At 40.1% G+C, this 18,943-nt stretch overlaps 1 protein-coding gene across 48 annotated transcripts in view; it reads right to left on the reverse strand.

The window, feature by feature from the left end:
• Window positions 1–56: 56 nt before the first annotated feature.
• Abi3bp (ABI family member 3 binding protein) overlaps window positions 57–18,943 on the reverse strand; it is a 216,708-nt gene continuing 197,821 nt past the window's right edge. For all 48 annotated transcript variants that reach the window (XM_017598136.3, XM_017598128.3, XM_063270909.1 and 45 more), the window contains 9 exons: window positions 17,228–17,356; window positions 16,639–16,707; window positions 14,981–15,190; window positions 12,397–12,505; window positions 5,056–5,135; window positions 4,388–4,417; window positions 3,256–3,417; window positions 2,074–2,196; window positions 57–1,313 (listed from right to left, as the gene is read on the reverse strand). In XM_017598136.3, coding sequence (XP_017453625.1) covers window positions 1,198–1,313; window positions 2,074–2,196; window positions 3,256–3,417; window positions 4,388–4,417; window positions 5,056–5,135; window positions 12,397–12,505; window positions 14,981–15,190; window positions 16,639–16,707; window positions 17,228–17,356 — 1,028 coding nt within the window. In that variant the 3' untranslated portion in view covers window positions 57–1,197. The remainder of the gene's footprint in view (window positions 1,314–2,073; window positions 2,197–3,255; window positions 3,418–4,387; window positions 4,418–5,055; window positions 5,136–12,396; window positions 12,506–14,980; window positions 15,191–16,638; window positions 16,708–17,227; window positions 17,357–18,943) is intronic.

Below are 18,943 nucleotides of genomic sequence, written 5' to 3' on the forward strand. Positions count from 1 at the left end.
TGATTTTCCTTATGGAGATAAAGGTGTATTTACATATTGGCAAACTATTCAGAACATTTTTAAAAACCTACATCTTTTTATTGCAGTTGTTTATACTTGCTTGAAAATACAAAATGTAGTAATGATAAAACCAAAGCATGTTGAAAGATACATACAGAAAAAAAATCTTTTCAGGGCAAGCAATAATATTCTAGGCTCCCTCCCACACATGAAGGAAAGCAATGCTTTTTTCTTTTTTTCCATAAAATGAGTCAGTTTTGTTACAGCTTAAGTAAACATTGTCGCAAAAACATTCTGTGATACATTCATCCATGGCCTAAACATATAAATATATAATATATCCTATGAAACCATAGCTTCTCACCATGCATTATCTTTCCATGTGACCTCACACCCAGTCTCTACATACAGCTGAACCATAGAACCACTGGAAACCATAGAACCACTGGAAACGGCTTACAGGAAGCTCTTGAAAGTATCTGAGACATAGTAGTATGGGTACAGAAGAAAAGGCATTATCATCTGACACACACCAGATTATTACTTGTTTCTGCCTTAAATAAAATTTACAGATTCAGGCTTTTTGCAATAATTTGCTGGTAGTTAAGGAATTATTAGCATGAATATATAACTATTTAAACTTAAAATCTGTTCATCTGATTCTAAAAATGGAAGTTTACATCAACGTATTTGAACTACTTTCTGTCAAATGTATATGCTGAAGATTATTTGATCCAATAAGTTAAACCAAGAAGAGGTTTGTGGAATTAATTCACCAACAACACGTACACATCAATAAAGTAAATACTTTTTATAAAGATTATTAAAGATTTTTGACAATTTTGTTATAAAAGTATCTGAAAACATTACAACAGTGTGATAAATAATATACAAATGATCTTTTAAAATATGACTAGGGAGCCAGCTTCCCTAAAATGTTATTTTATTAATGTTAATATCTTGCTTTTTAAAAATGACTTTGTAAAACCTGATAAATATTCTCAGTAATCTTTTCTAATAATAAACATCTAGTACTGCTGTCAGTTAGACTGCAAACTTACACACAGTAAACAAAAATAGGCTTGAATAGGTATGACAAGTACCACTATTCTTGGTGTTTTGTGTTGTTGTTGTTGTTGTTACTGTTTCTTTTTGCGATAGTGAACCAGAAGTTCTTTAGAAATAATTTTGTTGCATCTACCATTTCCCAGGTATTGTGGTCCCACATTCATACCACTGGACATAATTGATTTGGGTATGACCACCTATTTCTCCAAATTGGACAGGTTCCTGACGAACAGCTCTGAAATAACCTACAAGGAAAAATAGTTCGGTTTAATAGAGCTTTCATGTTCTGCCCACACTATACACAGATGCAAGGCTGTTCAGTGGCTGAAGACGGTTCTCAGTGAAGTAATTTAGAAAACCAATAGCTATAGTGGATCTGATACTCGTCCAGTAATACAGTGGCCTTAGGACTTGAGTCTTGGCATTTTTCTTAGCAAGCCATGATTATACAACAGCAGTTTCAGCAGCCTATTATAATCCAAGTATCTTGTAGAGACATCTTTTAAAAGGCTTGAGACTTCTGTGTCCATGAACAAAATATGTTACTGAAAACCTTCTCAAATAATTTAAAAGTATTTAAAAGAACCTCCCGGGTTTTCTTCAGTTATCTGTACAATTTATTCCATTTTGTTCTGCTTAGGCAAGGATTAAATTTCCAATCCTCATTACACAGCCTGCTGTTAATATGTATTTAGAAAGTTACTGAGTATATTTACTTCTCAGATTTATTTTGATTGCTTTATATAGATTGAAAATAATTTTATCTTAACTTTAACAGTGCAGAAAAGATGATTAGGTATGTTCCGTATGACCTCGGCCATGAGGGACAACTGTGAGTGGGACAAGATGTTTGTTTTTCTCAGGATACAATTATGTATCAAATTTCTCTAGAGCTGAGCTTGAGTCTAGAGTTTCCTTCCCTAGGGATGAAGTAGCAGTTGTGTAGCCTTCCCTTTCTTTGCTAATCTGCAAAGCCCTCTACAGTAGGATGATCAGAAAGCATACCTTCTTTGGTGGGTAACTGGTCAGAGGTAAGTTGCTGTCCTGTGCGGCCATCTAAAAATGAATCTACAAACTGGCAGTGATCTTCTCCATGGCCCCTTTGATCTCCTATGTTGTAAAACTTGCCTGAAAAAACAGAAATGAAACAATGTTCTTTTCTTTAGTTTATGAAATTCCATAATTATTGCAAAGTGTGATCTTGGCCTTGCTTTCCCCTTACTCCCAGAGGTCAAAGCCACTAGCATGTTCTAAACTACAAATGTTCCATAGTTGATGTCCTTAATCTGTGCTGCACTCTGACCTCCTGATGTTCTCCTTTCCCTTTCAGATCATAGTGTTATTTTTAAAAAAATGTAAATAATGCTCTTACTCTCTCCATAAGTTCCTGGAATACAACTTCTCCTTTACAGAATCTCAGCCAAACCTAGTAGGACTGGCCAGTACGTCTTGCTTCATGCACTTGCACTTTCTCCTCCCTCTACTTCTGCAGAGATCCTTTCTCCCTAGACTTCTCTGTAGATTACTTCTCAAAATTTTATTCTAATCAGACATACCTTTGTAGCCAGACTTTCTGTAAAATGTTCTATTAAAGGAGCTTCCATTTCTGCAGAGCCATTCTGTCTAGCCCTAAAACATTGTCTTCAAAACCCCTGAGTGACATTAATGTGTAGTTTACATATTTTCTGTGTCTGTCTCTCTTAAAGATACAGGAGAATTAAGCTTCGTGGAGGCAGGAATGTGAGTGACATTTGGTGTTTTGTCATCGTCGGCATCCACAACAGTAGCTGATGCGCGAGAGAACAAATATCCATGTTTCTATGTTGGGACCGTCTTTCCACCATATGAATATAGAAGAAAGCATTCACTATAAATGAGTGTGCAGGGGTTTGGGTTCTTTTTAATGCACTTCAATGCTTGGGTGGCCGTGACAGCACTGAGCTGTGCTGTGCACGTGCCTGTCTGTATGTTCAAGGCGGTCCTGTATTCCCGTGTCATGTTGCACTGTCGTCATCTACCTCCACATTGCAAGTGTTTATGTCCTTGTTTCCCTATTGTAACTATTTCTATACCTTTTTATTTTTTTGAAGGGAACTTGTGTAAGTGGTGAGTCTGAAACTACAGAGAAAGGGCACAGGACACAGAATGCTGCTAACTGTCCCTTGAAAGCAAAGGTTGAGGTCATACCTGTGAGGGAGTCGCTCAAATAAATCTTGTATCTGAGAGAGTTACACAGCTGCACTCCGACAAACTTCTTATACCACGTCCTTTTAACATACTGCTTGCCTTTACATTCTGAGTAAGAGTCTGAATTGAAGGGTCTTTCAGTCCAGATGGCGTCTCTCCCTGCTGCATGTAGAAAACAGAGATTTAACTGAACAACTAAAGGCTTTACCACAAAAGCAGCCTGCCAACTTGCTGGTACTGTGTGTCTTTAATACTCTGAATACCGGAAGTTCAAAATATTTGAAAGGGTTTAACAAACCCCAGTATTCCTATCTACCACTGAAGTAATCTCAGAATACTGTCATGGATACTGGCCTAGTCTGCAGAGTAATCTCAGAATACTGTCATGGATACTGGCCTAGTCTGCAGAGTAATCTCAGAATACTATCATAGATACTGGACTAGACTGCAGAGTAACCTCAGAATACTGTCCTGGATACTGGCCTAGTCTGCAGAGTAATCTCAGAATACTGTCATGGATACTGGACTAGTCTGCAGAGTAACCTCAGAATACTGTCATGGATACTGGCCTAGTCTGCAGAGTAATCTCAGAATACTATCATAGATACTGGACTAGACTGCAGAGTAATCTCAGAATACTATCATAGATACTGGACTAGACTGCAGAGTAATCTCAGGATACTGTCATAGATACTGGACTAGTCTGCAGAGTAATCTCAGAATACTATCATAGATACTGGACTAGACTGCAGAGTAATCTCAGGATACTGTCATGGATACTGGACTAGACTGCAGAGTAATCTCAGAATACTATCATAGATACTGGACTAGACTGCAGAGTAATCTCAGGATACTGTCATGGATACTGGACTAGCCTGCAGTGCTAGGTGTGCAGGCAGTTGCAGGGCCCTTTTGCCCTATTATAAAACCTACTGTGACCAAATTAAACAAATCTTGAGTGAAGTAGATAGTATGAGAATGAAGGCAAATTTTAGCACCCTTCTCCATGGGTTCTGGATGCTAATGAGTTTAAAAGTGACACCTCTTCTATCTCTAGATAGATGCTTTGCTCAGGTTCTGCTGTGCTTACCTAATTTAGAAATGTATGTGCGCCCATTAGACTGATACTTACCAGAAATTGGCTCACTCACTCTTGGGTCAGCTGGGGAGAAATAAACAGAAAAGAGCCAGTTAGGTGAAGTTCTAACATTACTGTGATGTGGTAAAGAAGACGGACGCTTACGGTTCAGTCTTGTTTGCACAGTGAATGATACTATCTTGTTAAAGACTGAATTTTGAATGTGTCATTGAGCATCCTTGAGGTACCCATGTGCATCTTTTACATATAGTTTGAGTAGATTTGAGCCATAAGTTTCTGTTCTTTTAATTATAGAAGCTTTCTCATTTAGTTTTGTACAGAAACTTTATTGTAAAGTTTCCAAGATATGATGTTCTTCAGTTTAAATTTTTTTCTGTATATACAGATACATTTTATTGAGAAATTGAAGCTTGGAATGTGCAGATAGTTTCACAAAAGTCATGAATTCCCTTTTCTGATGAACTCAATGGACATTACTCTGGTCATACAAGATACAGATTACAATTTTTGGGTATAGATTACAATGTTTCATTTTAATTTCTTTCCTAACCCAAATGAGAAAAGGCAGTGGTTCTGTAAGTACTTGCGTCTATTAGACTTTTCTCATGGGTTTTCAGAATTCGGGACACTCTAGGCTCCAAGTAAACTCCTCTGCAAAGCATTCCTAGTTGTGCCCTCACACCCTGGTTTTATGAGATCACCTGATTCCGTACTAAACGCCACTGTGTTGCTGGCGGGGCCCTCGCCAAGTGGATTTTTGGGCTTCACCTGGAATTCATAGCTGTAAAGGAGAAATAGAAATAATAATGTTATTGAGGGGTATAAGGACAGCATTCTCTTACTAAACTAATCCTTTCTCTTTTTGAAAGGACAGTTTCACGTTTTACTCTCTAAATATCCTTATGTTTCAGATGAGAAAAATGAAAAGTTAGCTGTTTTAAGTCAACAGTTGTGTAGAAGTAACCAGGCAGGTTTACAGTGAATACATAGGAGAGATTTGTGCTGACCCACACTAATTCTAGCAACAACTCCCTTTGCTTCACTGTCGTGTGGGGAGCTTTCTTGTTCTGTCAGTCCCATCCTGATCCAGCATAATTGCACTTACTCATTGTGGTGTCTGAATCACAACAGAGGGTGTCAGTGGGCAGATTTCTCTTAAGTGCACATTATTGTCCCACCTCTGCTACTGAAAATAAAGACGAGGTAACAATATGAGTGCGTTACCAGGATGGGTTCAGTGACCACTGGTTCTGAGAGTTACTCGTTTCAAGAATGGATACACAGGAGAATGTTTGCAAGGCTGGGTGTGTCTTCTGGAACTCCGGTCTGGTCAGGTCTGATACAGATCACAGGAAGCCATGGTGTCTAGAAAATTGGCCCACTAGTACCCTAAGCATGAGCACAAAGTACTTTGTTCTCCCCCAAATCACTAAGCCACGCTCAGGTTTTTAAAAGAGTCAATCATTAAGTTGTGGAGTAATTGACAGATCTTATTCACAAGCTATATAACCTGCAAATCCTATTTCGAAACCCAGAGCAGGAAAGCAGAATACCATTTGCCTGAAAGTGACTTCTTCAGCAGAGGACTTAGCAACAAAGTGTAAGAAGCCTGAGTAGGCTAGTAGTGTTTTATGACCTACGCAAGGTTTGTGGAAGATAATTCTTGAATAATTGTTTAAGTTTGCAACAAAAACACACACCACATTTTCTGTGAGAAACAGAAGGATGACTGTTCTCAGTTTGTTACAGATGATGCTAAAAAGAAAAAAAAAAGTGGGATTGAGTGGGGGAAATCCTTGGAATTTCCTAACTACTTAGAGATCACTGCTGGAGTCTAATATGACAGATTCCGGTGTTCACATGATAGGAACCACTTTTTAAAGTTTCTACTATGTATCTTAATCATTCTGCATATATAAAATAGAGCACACAGACCCCATGAGGTTCTCCCAAAGTTCCATCTCAGCACAGTGAAGCTCACCACTGTTGTAATACTTCCTTCACTTTTCCAAACCTGAAGTATTTATTAAATAGAAATTTCCTAAAAATGTACCTTATAATCCCTGAAGGCACTTTGAAAGCTAAAGAACTGATAAAAGGTTCTGTGCCAGTTGCCATAAGAAAGGTCTGGGCTAGGAAGGTGACTTGGGTAGACTGAGCGCCATGCAAGTGTGAGAGCCAGAGTCCAAATCCCTGGGACCTATATCAAGCAGGGAGTTGTGATTCCAAATCCTGACCACTTGACTCTTCTGTCGTTTCATTTTAGCTACTTAACACTTGAGCTCCACTTTCAACTCTCCATAACTTACTTTTTCTGAAGAGTTTTCCCAATATGATGCAAGTTTGGAAAAATAATTTTAAACTGTTTAACGACATGAGATTTTTTGGCTGATTAAGCCTTATACAAACAAAAATTTGTGCTGGCAGAATCTTTCCCAGAAAACACATTTTGTACATGAATGACACCATAGGCCTCTAAGAAGAAAATCTCAAAAAATGAGTGCACATAATTATAGGAGGCTGCCTAACAAAGTTATTTAAGGAACCTAAACAAAAATTTAGAAGGTAAAGTTGACAGATATAAAAACTAAAAGCCAAGGTTATAAAATAAGAAAATTGGATTATTGGTGAGCACCCAGCTGGCAGAAACCGTAAACTGGGAACATCAGTCCTAGAACTTGTATGAGAAGGTCTCCCGGGACTTAAAAGATGGAAGTTTTCAGATTAAAGAGACCTATTCTGTGCCCAACAACATGAGAAAAGAATTAACACAAATTTCAGATGTTCAGAGTACCAAGGCATAATGACTGTTAAGAGAAAGAGTTAAAAGACTTCTAGAAGGTCTTTATTTTATCATTTCGCTTAAAATCCATTCAGCTAAACAATAGAATCAATAGAAAACAAACTTAGGGAAAGATATGTAAAGATTTGTACCATTTTTCAAGTATTTCGTTAAGGAAGCCACAAAGTGAGAGGTGGTGGGAAGATTTTGATACATTGAAGGGCTCAGAAAACTACTAATATCCTAAAGGAAAAGAATTATGGAGGTCAAGGTTTGAAACCAATAGTTTTGAGAACAGCTATAAAACTTGGCATATTATACATTAAAAACTTATCAGTTTCCGTAATAAAGTGAAAAAATGGTTCTAGAAAGTATGGTCTAGTTGCTGAGCTAATCTATCAGAGGCAGAATGTCCGCTTCTAGGATCTATCCTCTGCAGTGTGGTGTGGAGTAAAGCCTGGGGCTCTGATGGGGAGACACCTCCTTCACTCCCCCTGTACCCCACCTCGCTATGACCTTCAGTTTTGACATAAACTGAGAGCCAAATTACAGCTTTCACTGTTTAATGTACTTTTTAATTATGTGACCCCTGCTGTTTAAAAAGGCAAGGTTAACAAAATTCTCAAACCTAAAGAAAATTGCTTCTTATAAAAGTACTCTTTATACAGAAGCACTCTGCTCTGTCGGTTTGGGCCGTGTGACTGTTAGCTCATGTGACTCCCTTTGCAGTCTTGATGTGCTGGAGATGGGTTTAGGTAAGTTTTCTGTCAGAGGGAAAGAATCGGGGGAAGTGGAATAAGAGAACAAAGGCTATTCAAAGGGCAGTAAGGAGAGGGTTTGGAACCTCATGTGCCATTGGGAATACAGGTAAAGAGCTAAGGGGATGAATGGAGGGAGTGGAGGAGACATGGGGTGTCTTACGTGACTATTGCCACCAAATCTACACAACACAAACACCTCACACACAAACACCTAAAAGCCTCAGTTTTTAGGGACAGAAGCATGGTGGTGAGCAGATGCAAGCACAGGTGCATGCATGTGTGCACATGTGTGCAAGCATCAATGTTTAAGGATAAAACGTACATGCTGGTGCACACCTGTAAGCCCAACCACATTAAAGAGGCAGCATCCCAAAGAGGCCAGTCTGAGCAACATACCAACCACCTCAGAAGGAAGGAAAGAGGAAGTGAAAGGACTGAGGTGGAGGAGGACAATAAAAGTGATAGGAGGGAAAACAGACTCAGGAGTCATGGTGGCCCATAACCTTGCTGCCCATTATGCCTCAGTTTCTTTAACAAGGAAGGAATTACTTGTCTGTTCCCACACCTACAATTAAACTAATTAAGTAAATGCCTGATGCATTGGCACCTCAGTTTACTCTCTACCAAAGTCATAGATGGTGTTGCAGAGTAAATGCAGAATTTGCAGAGACTTGAATTTCTGGGCATAATGGCTATTCCACACATCTGTTTCTTTTGAGTGAGCCAGATTTACAGTTTATAAGGAGCCGCTGTCTGTGTTGTGGCTGACCATCAGTGCCAGTGTTTTATCAATTCAACATAAACAGGAGTCCCAAATAGTCATGCTGCCACTTTAGTAGGTTTTAGTCTTAGAGACGAACTGTTCCCTAGAATGCTCCTCAGCCCACAGATGTCAGTAAAAGTACTTAAGTAGATGAAGTGAGTTTGATTTATCTTAATTACCAGAGTCCGTTTGCCATGGGAAATGTAGGACCACATGATTTTGGCACACAAAACAGATTCAGTTTTTCAATAGGGTAAGGTGAGAAGTAGGCTTTTTGGAACCTGATCCTTTTCAGCCTGAATGGTCATGTGTGTCCATCTTCATTACCAACCAGTTCATCAGGGAGAGCCCCTCCCTTCAATATGTTACCAAATAAGGAGTTACCAGTTCATCTGAAGGCAGACTCAGAGTCAGACAAGCTGCTAACTGAGACCATTCACTATGGACTGATCTGGGTCTGAGTTTATTCTTACTGACTCTGCATCGTGTTGGCTGTCTCAGGATTATGTACCAGACCCCAAGGGGGTCTAAAAGCCACATTGCCTGGCCCTATCAGCACTGGTGCCAGATTGATCACTTAAGATATTACCAGCTTCCCTTATAGAATTAAGTATAATTGGTAGTCTTACAGACACAGTGGCTTGCTTTCAGAAGAGGCTCTATATACACTTACTTTTGAATTCAACAAGATCTATATACTACTCTCTAAAAGAGAAAGGACTGTTGTTCCTGGCCCATTTCAGGAAAGGAGATTTGATGGAAGGAAAATTAGGAAGTGTTGGGGAGTGGGCTGAAGTACTGATTGTGGTGGTTAAGTGAGAATCGCCCCCATATGTTTATATATTTAAATCCTCAGTCCTTAGTTGATGGGACTGTTTGGGAAGGATTAGGGAGTGTAACCTTGTTTAAGGAGATATGTCACTGGCACTGGGCTTTGAGCTTTCAAGACTCCTGGCATTCCCAGTTCTACCTTCTACTTGTGGATAAAGATGTCAGCTCTCATGAACTGCTACAGCACCATGCCTACTTGCTTGCTACTATGCCCCTTACCATGATGATCATATAAGCTATCCCTCTGAAACTATGAGCCTCCAATAAATTCACTCTGTAAGTTGCCTTGGTCTAATCTCTTCACAGCAATAAAGAAGCCATGATACTGGGACAACTAATATCAACATTCCCACAATTCTCTTTTGTTTTAGAGGTAGTCAATGAGATGGGTTCTCTCCAAAGGAAGAGCTAGCATATGTCTTCTTATCTCTAGATTTTTGCCTCACTCAACTTCAAGTGATGACTGCCTGTCCTTGTGCACATTTGAAACAACAGCACGTTGCAGCAGCAGGCTGCGGCCATGAGGTACCAGCCCAGAGACAGGAACATTTGACACCAGCTATAGAGCAAAGGCGTCTCATCAGCAAGACAGCTCCTGGTTGTCCCACTACTGCAAATAAAACATTGAGTTTCTACATAGTAGATTGAAACATGGTTAAATAAGAACAAGCAGAACAGAGCCAGATATGAAGGAACAAGTGTGTGGTCCAGTATTAGTTTCTGGAATAATTTGTGGCCATTTAGAATTTCTAACCTAAAGCAGTCTATAAATATTTAATCTTCCCCTTTATACTTTCTCTCTGGTTCATTCTTCAACACTGACCTCTATTCCACCCATGGGCTGTGTACACATTAGCTGGTAGATATTCCCAGTTTTCAGATTTCACATTCTAAAAATATTTAAAAATACAGTATTCACATGTGTCTCCATATAGTGTAAGAGAGTAAATCATTCCAAAGTCACTTTTAGTCATTCTAATAAGAAACCCTGGGGGAAATTATAAATTACAATTGAGTTTGCTTCTGTCTCCTGACACATACTACACTATATTCTTGGTGCTATATTCTCAGGGACACTTACTCCCCCACCACCATCACCATGTGGTGTTTTCTAGCTGCCCTTCAAGCCTAGCCAACTCGAACCTCTTCCCTTTCCCAGGCTTTGTGGAGTGTTGTTCCTCTGCGACACCAGCATTTCCACAGGTTCCTTCCAGACCTCTAGCCAGGCTGTGTAGAATGCTTACTGATTAACCTTCCTGCTAGTCTTGAGCTCACAGGTTCCCATTTGAAGCCCCAGCAAACTAATTGGACTTCAGATGTCCCTGGAAAAACTTCTACATTTAGATCATGAGCTAATAGGTGCGCTGGGAGAAGCCGTGAGGGCAGCTTGACTTGGAAAAGGAACATGGTGTACATTTACAAGGCAACAAGGCAGATGCCTTTCCATGAATATAGTGTTCAATGCCACTCACATTATTAAATGGAAAGAAAGCAGGCAACTCAAGAGAACATTTTGCAAGCATAGACCTACCTACTAAAAAAGTCCAATGAAATGTTTTTCTATTCTTTCCTTAAAATCTATTACGGTTTTTTTTTTAATGGGTTTTCTTTCAATCTTGCTAAGGAAACAGAATCAAGATCAACTGGACTTTAACTGACAAAAAAATGCTTATTTTGGCAAACTTAAACTTTTCATGATTATTAAAAGTGGAAAGTTATTTCATCTCAGAACAGAGCACTTTAAATAATCATATTTGTGGAAGAAATATATTTTTCCTATAGTAAAGGCCTAAAGATCATACATAGTCAACTTCCATTAACTAGTTGTTTATTTTCTTCTAAAATGGTTGGAAGGATGTCCCTACGGCCAGAACCAAAGAAGCTCATTCTCACATTACTCCGTACTCTCCACAGTCCGAGGATAACAGAGAGGTGTAAGGATGAAAGCTTAGGGCACAAAAGCAATTTAGGAACTTCCCTACAACTTATCAGGAATGTCTAATGGCCCTTTTCTGCCTCGTGTTAATGTATAAACCATAAACCATGCAACCATTTACCAAAACTCTATGTTCCTTTTCAGTGTAAAGTCTTCAAAGCAAAGGGTTGCTGTGTGGTAGTCTGAGTGGGAGTGGCCCCATAGGCTCACATATTTGAATAGTTGGACCCTCATTAGTGGAACAGCTTGGAAAGGATTAAGAGGTGTGGCCTTGTGGGAGAAGCCTGGTCTTGGGGGGGAGGTATGTCACTGGGGGGTAGGAGGGTTTGAGGTTTCCCAGTCTTATGTTCTCTGTGCCTCTATCTTGCTATTAATATATAAACTCTCAGCTACTGCACCAGCATCATGCATGCATGCCGCCATGCTTCCTACCATGATGACCATGAACTCACCCTCTGAAATGGTAAGCAAACCCCCAATTAAATGTGTTTCTTCTGTTGGTTTCTTTGGTCATTTGTTTCGGCACAGCAATAGAACAGTAACTGATACAACTGGAGGCCAGTAGGTAGCGATTTTAAATAAAATCTTGGTCTGTGTTTTGTCAGGGACTTCGCATTCTTTGCTTTCCCCTTTCCGGCACCAGAGTCGAGGCACTGAGTCTAATTTCTGCTCTGCATACTCCATGTATACTAGTTCACAGGTTTTTCTAAATTTTCATATTTAAAATCAGTATTTCCAAATAACGGCCTATTTTTTATGTAGCCATTTATTCTGTTAATTTATAAGGTCATCTTATTAGCCCTTCTATCCCTAATAATGAGAATATTTTGAAAATTTGATATGAGGTGTTCAGAATCACATTAAAGAAATCCAGAATTAAAATAAGACCCTCCTTTAAGGCATTGTCCTTTCGCTGTGGCTGCAGTTTCTGCACTCTTAGAATTCATCTGGGATAGCACTTGGCCTTACCTTGTATCTGGTTTCAGATTTTCTACTGTAGAAAACGTTTGATTTGTAATTTGAATGGACTTGTTCTTCCCACTGAATGACCCATTTTCTCTGGATATGACTTCATATTCTGAAGACAGAAGAAAACAGAGGAGTCTCGTGTTATGCCTCAGTTGGTTTAACTGTTCCTGGGGCTAATGAAATGCTAAAGATACCCTCATGACGACAACAGAGTGACTGCAGCTCCAGAAACATGATCTTAAAAAATGTTTGGGCGTATATGTCCACATGTGGTTTGGTGGCAGGGATGGGATGTACGTGTGAATGCAGGTCCCTGTGGAATCCAGGAGATGGTATTGGATCTCCTGGAGCTGTAGTTACAGGTAACTGAACTGCCCAGCATGGGTGCCGGAAACCAAAGCCATGTGTGTCAAAAGAAAGAAAAGTGCTCTTGACAGCCCAGCCATCCTCTAGCCCCGTGGCATCACGATCTTCTCTTTTAGCAGTTTTCAGTCACCAGATGGCAAAAGTTCTCAAAGCTTTTGGGGAATGGCATGGTAACCATTCATGCTGTGTCCGAGTGGAAGAAGACTGAGCACTGAAGACTGATGACCATTGCTTTTGGATGGTAGCTCATGGTCTGCCACTGGCAGAGAGGCCAGTTTATGGAAAGCACTGTCTGAGGAACGGTGCTTGAGTGCAAGACATGTTTCTTCTTTCTATCTTTTTGATTAGGGGGAAGGGCACAGAGTATGGTGTCGGCTACAGCAAATCTGATCAACAAAGCTCTGTAAGCAGCAACCATTAACCAAGTAATAAAACCCCCTTGTTGTTCGGTGTTGTAAAATTGGATTTTGAACCTAATGCTTATTTTAACTATGTTCCCTCGATAGTTTCCTTTGTATTAAATAAAAACCACAACATTAATGTCTGTGTAAATTCCCCTTACTGGCATGTTTCTATGAACTTACAGGCTCACTCAGGGAAAGACCCTCAGAATAAGAGACTGCCATGTTAGCTTGTTTCCTTACTTGGGATTAGTTGATATTAGCTGAGCAGCTAGTCGGTGGGTAAACCAAAGTTTTGTAACACTAAAATTAAAAATGACGTCTATAAAGCACATCATTAGGAGAGATGTTCTGATTTTAATATAGACAAAGAGAACAATGCCTAAATGTGGAATTGTGGCTAAAGAATTAAATGAGATCCTTGGGCATGAACATTTTAATCTTGAAAGACTCCAAGCAGCTCATTACCATCTAGTAAGAAATAATTATGGAAACGGTTAGGTAAAGCTTAATCTATTCATGACTCATTACAATTAAAATTTTATACAACTTAAAGAATTGTTACAGATTCAGAAAGGGAAGTCATGCAGTTTTAATTATTTAAGTGAGCTATTATCCAAGTGGAGATGTACTAGGTAATTAGGTATATCAGATTAAATAATTCCAACTTGATAGCCCACTTCTTTAGGGCAAACAAAATTTGGTTTATCATTTGGTTTCAGGAAGCTAGAACTCATTATTTGCAAAGTGTACAGTCAGAGATTTGGATGTTTTAATATACGTGGATGATCTGAAAGCCGACTGGCTTTTGGGAACTGAGATAGCAGTATCTACTGACTCAACCCTAAAGGACTAAGCAGGACCAGGCAGATTCCTAGGAATACTGGTGGGGATGCATTCTTTCTCAGAGCAGAGGCTGCCTTTTCATAAGATAGGAAATGGGTGCCTATGACAGTTCAGCACATATAATGTTTCTATGGGAAGTTGCTTAGATCATATGGGTTTGTAGGAGAGAGGATCACTTTTTTCCCCCATTACCCATGGCAGAAAATATTTTCTGAAGATTCTGAGTCTCTTCACCCACACGCTGGCCTTCCATAATGCTCCTGTCTACTACAGACAGATGCTTACCCTACGCTTCTATTTTCCTGCCCTGGGGGCCCGACAGCAGTTGCTCGGGAATCTCAGCTGACTAGGAACCATGTCCTTTGGCAATCCCAGCTGTTATTCCTCTCCTTTCCTTATTCTATACATCAAATCAAGGCATCCCAAACAAATTATACCAAATTAAAGAAATGACTCCAAGTTTCTTATTTCTACCAGGAATTGGGCTGGTGTAGCACAATCAAACTTTCCTCAGATAAGTAGAAGTTGCCTGGAAGTGATGAGGGGCTTTTTATTTTTTTTTATTTCTTATTTTTATTTTATTTTTAATTTCTCCAAAGTTAGTTGAAATAATTAGCCTGTTTGGAAGTTCTCAACCAGTTTAAAAACTAAGTTAGTGAAAAGAAATCTTTTTTTAATATTGTCAGTGGTGTCAAGTCTTCACACTATGTAATTTTATTGGTAAACGATAAGACTGTATTTTCAAACTGAAAGGGATTCTGAGAGGGAAGGACGGAATACAGCTTTAAAGCCCTCAGTTAATTAGGAGCCCTTCACAAAGACCAAGACCTTTTCCCACCTATGATGCTTTAGACAACAGAACTTCACTTCTACTAGGATGTGATTTTTGTGCCACAATTTGACCCACACTGTCCAGGTACTGTGCCATCAAAGCTTCTCGCCAATATCACATCTTAGTGCCACAGTCTTACCAGTGACGGTGTCATTTAGAGGTTTCTCCCAGTCCAAGATGACAAATGAGGGGCAGCCTTCAACAGTGACCACGGTGAGGTTAGTGGGTGGGTTCTGTGGTGGGCTGGTGGCATTCCCTTCCGTGGCTTCCTCTGTCGGGAAGCGTCTGACGGAGTCAGTGATGGAACAGGGCTTGTTGTCAGGCTTTGGGATGTATCGCACATGGGGACCTAAGAGTAGGAAAAAGAGAACTCTGACAGTTAGCATACTGGAAACTTGTGAACCAGACAGAGGAGGTTACCTAGTAAAATTTATTATCTATTTGAAGGCTTCGGTGTCACATCCTGAGAAGGCATTTGAAAAATACTGAGTATGACTTAGATATAAAACTCCTATCTCTGGGGAATCTGATAGAGATATTGTATTTATAGACGTACCTAGTATTGATCTCTTTGGATATTGGTTTATTTCTTCAGAGTTGGTTCCTACCTCATAATTTATATATCGTGATTCTTAGGCAGTAGGAATGGGCACCACACTAAACTTCCTGAACCAAGCCAAGCCCACAAGGACCACACAGTTCTGAATAATCAACTGTACCCCAGAACAAAACTCAAGAGCCTAAAAAATATAGGGGAAATATAAAGAGATTAAATTAAAGGTGAAAAAAGGATTTAATTCAGAGAAAGCATGACTGGATATATAAATTTCAACAAATCAGACTTCAAAGCAAGATGTCCAGTAGAACTAGGAAATGCCTTGGAGAATGAATCCAAAAATCAGTCAATCAGTAATTTAAGCCTGCATCTCACCTTGATGAACTTAAATACAGAAAGAAAGAGACTGATTAAAAACTTAAGAACTTAAAAGTATTAAGTGTTATCCTAATCAGCCTGGAGTTCTTAGTGGACAGAAATGACTCAGCACTGTGTGCAGGTCATGTGATCACACAACAGGAAGGAAGCCACCTGCAGGGCAAGGAGAGAGGCCAACCCTTGCCTATAGAATTGTGAGAAAAATAAATTTACATTATGGAAGCTACACCCAAGTATACGGAATTTTCTTGGGGTAGACCAGAAGAGTATAAAACACATGACCACTTTGCACCTGTGAAAATGGAAACGGCGTTTTGAAACTGACTATACCAAGTTCTGGCGAGGGTGGAGAAACCAGAGCCCTTATCAGTACCTTCAGAAATGGCAACGTGTGGAAAGATATGTGAACATGATTTTGCCGTAATTTCAAATTTCATCTCTGCAACCATGAAAAGGGGTCATGCTCTCCCATTTATTGGTTGGGGCTCGGCTGTAAGACCGTTTTGGCCAATGTATGCTGGCAGATGTCACCTAAAAGGGATCTCAAAATGTGATTATTTGGATCCCACCTCCTTTATTTACTTTATATCGTGGTGAGAATGGCTTCTTTTGGCTCACTGCTACTCTTGGTCCCAGCAGGAAAGAAAGACATTCAGGGTGGACCTGAGGCTAGCCCATCAGAAGCAGGGTGGACCTGAGGCTAGCCTATCAGAAGCAGGCTGTACCTGCTACTCATCTGGCTTGCCCAGACATGAGAAATTCATACTGTAGCAGGCTCCTATAGTATTTATAGAGTGAATACCTGCTGATCTACCTACAGAACAGTCAGGCCTACGAGGAACCAAAAGTAGAGCCAGACATACCTATGAATCTGGGCTTCCCAAGGGGATCGGTTTCTTTGGTCGGACTTGAACTAAAGTCAGTTGTATTACCTGAGAATGAAAAAAAAAATGAAAAACTTGGTGAGGGATGAATAAAAATTCACCTTGACAGAGCAGTGAAGATGAAAGATAATATTCCTCCTAGATAAGTTGCTTGTAGTTTGATTTCTCTTGCTATTTCTTATAATTCATTTTTACCCCAAATAAAAAGACCTTTAATTGTATTCTAGAGAGTAATAATAGTGGATTAAAAATTATAACCAATAAATTAATACTAATGAATAAATTGAAATGTCTGTGGTTTATAGCAACAGGTAATATAGTACTCTAAATTTTTTTCATTGGTAATTGAATATTCTATATTTTTATTTAAAAAAAAAGACTTGGCATTTCTGTCTGCCAGGAAAGGAGCATATTCTGTAACAAAAGGTTGACAATAAAGATTACTCTAAAACTGAGAAGACAATTATTCCTAAAACTGATGAAAACAGAAGAGCTGAATTTGTTCACCCTAATTTGAAATACATTAGCACCCCAGAACAATATGTCTAGTGAGAGTGAACACACTAACCAAATTCTTCTTCTGAAGCAGGAGCAGTTGGTTGCTTTTTTTCTGCCCCTGGTCTCTCTGTGGCTGTTCCAGTGGGTTTGAGTGTTGCCTTCAGGGGTGGGGAAGTTGCCCGACTGGAGGAAATGATTCCTGCAATTCAGAACCAAAGCAGTAAGGCTTTGTAGGAGCAGCACCAAGTTTCCGATTTATTTATTCAATAAATGTTTATTAAGCGCTTCACCATGTGGCTTGGCACTATCAGGCAGACTTGGAGAGCAAGACCTGGTTCTCGATAGAGACAGATGCCTGAGCCAAGGATCTTGAAACATCACAGATATTGTGAAAGAACTACAGAAGGTCACAGAGGGGACACAAAGAGGGAGTGGTTATGCCTATGGGGAACGTGGGTATCAGCGGGAAAGAGTGTCTTCACAGAAGTGCCAATAAATGAAATGGTCAGAAGGAAGAGAAAAGAACCTCAGTCTGTGAATCATATCAGGAAAACACAATTGTTGAGGGAGGAGAAGGTCCAAGGAAAGGGAGATGATAGAAGAACTTGAGTATCATTGCTATGGGTGTCATTTTAAGGTTAAAGGACTGTGAAAAGATTTCCAATAGCAAAGTAACACAAATGAACGATATTTCACTTGCCATACATTTGGTCCAGCTGTGAAAGAAGTCAGGGAGATGGCATGACCTTGCCCAGAGATGAACCGGCAGATGTGGCAGACAGCCAGAGGAAGAGGGCAAAGATCCCCACTGCCTGGGGACTAGAACAGTGCTCCTCCCTCCAAGTTGCTATACCCAACCCTTTATGCTAAAGCTACTTCTCAGTCTCTAAAATGGAATTCACCCCAAGGTCAGGCAAGACTGATTGTCTAGTAGAGTAAGAGTAGTATCAAGTGGGTTTTATTCCTCCTGGGAAAAGAAATTCTTTCTCAGCTACCTAAGTCAAGGGCTACCTGCTAGACTTAAAGACTTTGGCACAGTGAAAGTCAGGGAGATGGACTCCTGTTTTCCCCCTACAGATACAGAACCTTGGTCCTAGAGGGAGTGGGCCACAAGAAAATGGCAAACAAATCCAAGAGAAGTTGTGCTTTTCAGATTGGAGTCAGTTGGAAATGGGGGTAACATTTTCACCCTGTCAAGCAAAGTGGGACTTGGAGGTCTCAAGAGATCTGGAGATTGCCAAGGAATGGTGGATGGCATGTGGGAACCAAGACTGTTCATAAGCACTGTGAGAGAGCCTCAGAGTAATCCCAAACATCCAGTGGATTCCCGAATCAACAGGACTGTTCCACTGTAGGTACTAGGTGCTAGGTTTAGAAGTGAAGTCATTTTCATTAGAGGGGGTTGGTGGAACATGGAGTGCAGTGAGCTGTGGTAATCCTAGAGGTGGGATGTGGTTGATAGCTCCTCCTCAGGCTCAGCTAGAGAGGCTGTGGCAGAGCTACACTTTCTGACAGAGAAGAACAGGGGATCATAAGCCAAAATTCAGGGCCAGTGAACTAGGGCTACAGACACACAGCCTCGCCCCACCAGGGGCAACTCCCTCAGGGTTGGTCTCCTGGGTTCTCATAGCACACTCAGGCAGCCCAGTGACTCATCAAGTAAGACCTGAATGCAAGACCACTCATATCACAGCTGATTCACATTACAATTAATGAGAACAACCTGCTCTCCTCACGAGGACTTCACTGGACCTTGACCCAGAAAGGCCCAAGAAGCACAGCTAGA

This window comes from Rattus norvegicus, chromosome 11 (genome assembly GCF_036323735.1).
Source record: "Rattus norvegicus strain BN/NHsdMcwi chromosome 11, GRCr8, whole genome shotgun sequence".
Taxonomy (NCBI): domain Eukaryota; kingdom Metazoa; phylum Chordata; class Mammalia; order Rodentia; family Muridae; genus Rattus; species Rattus norvegicus.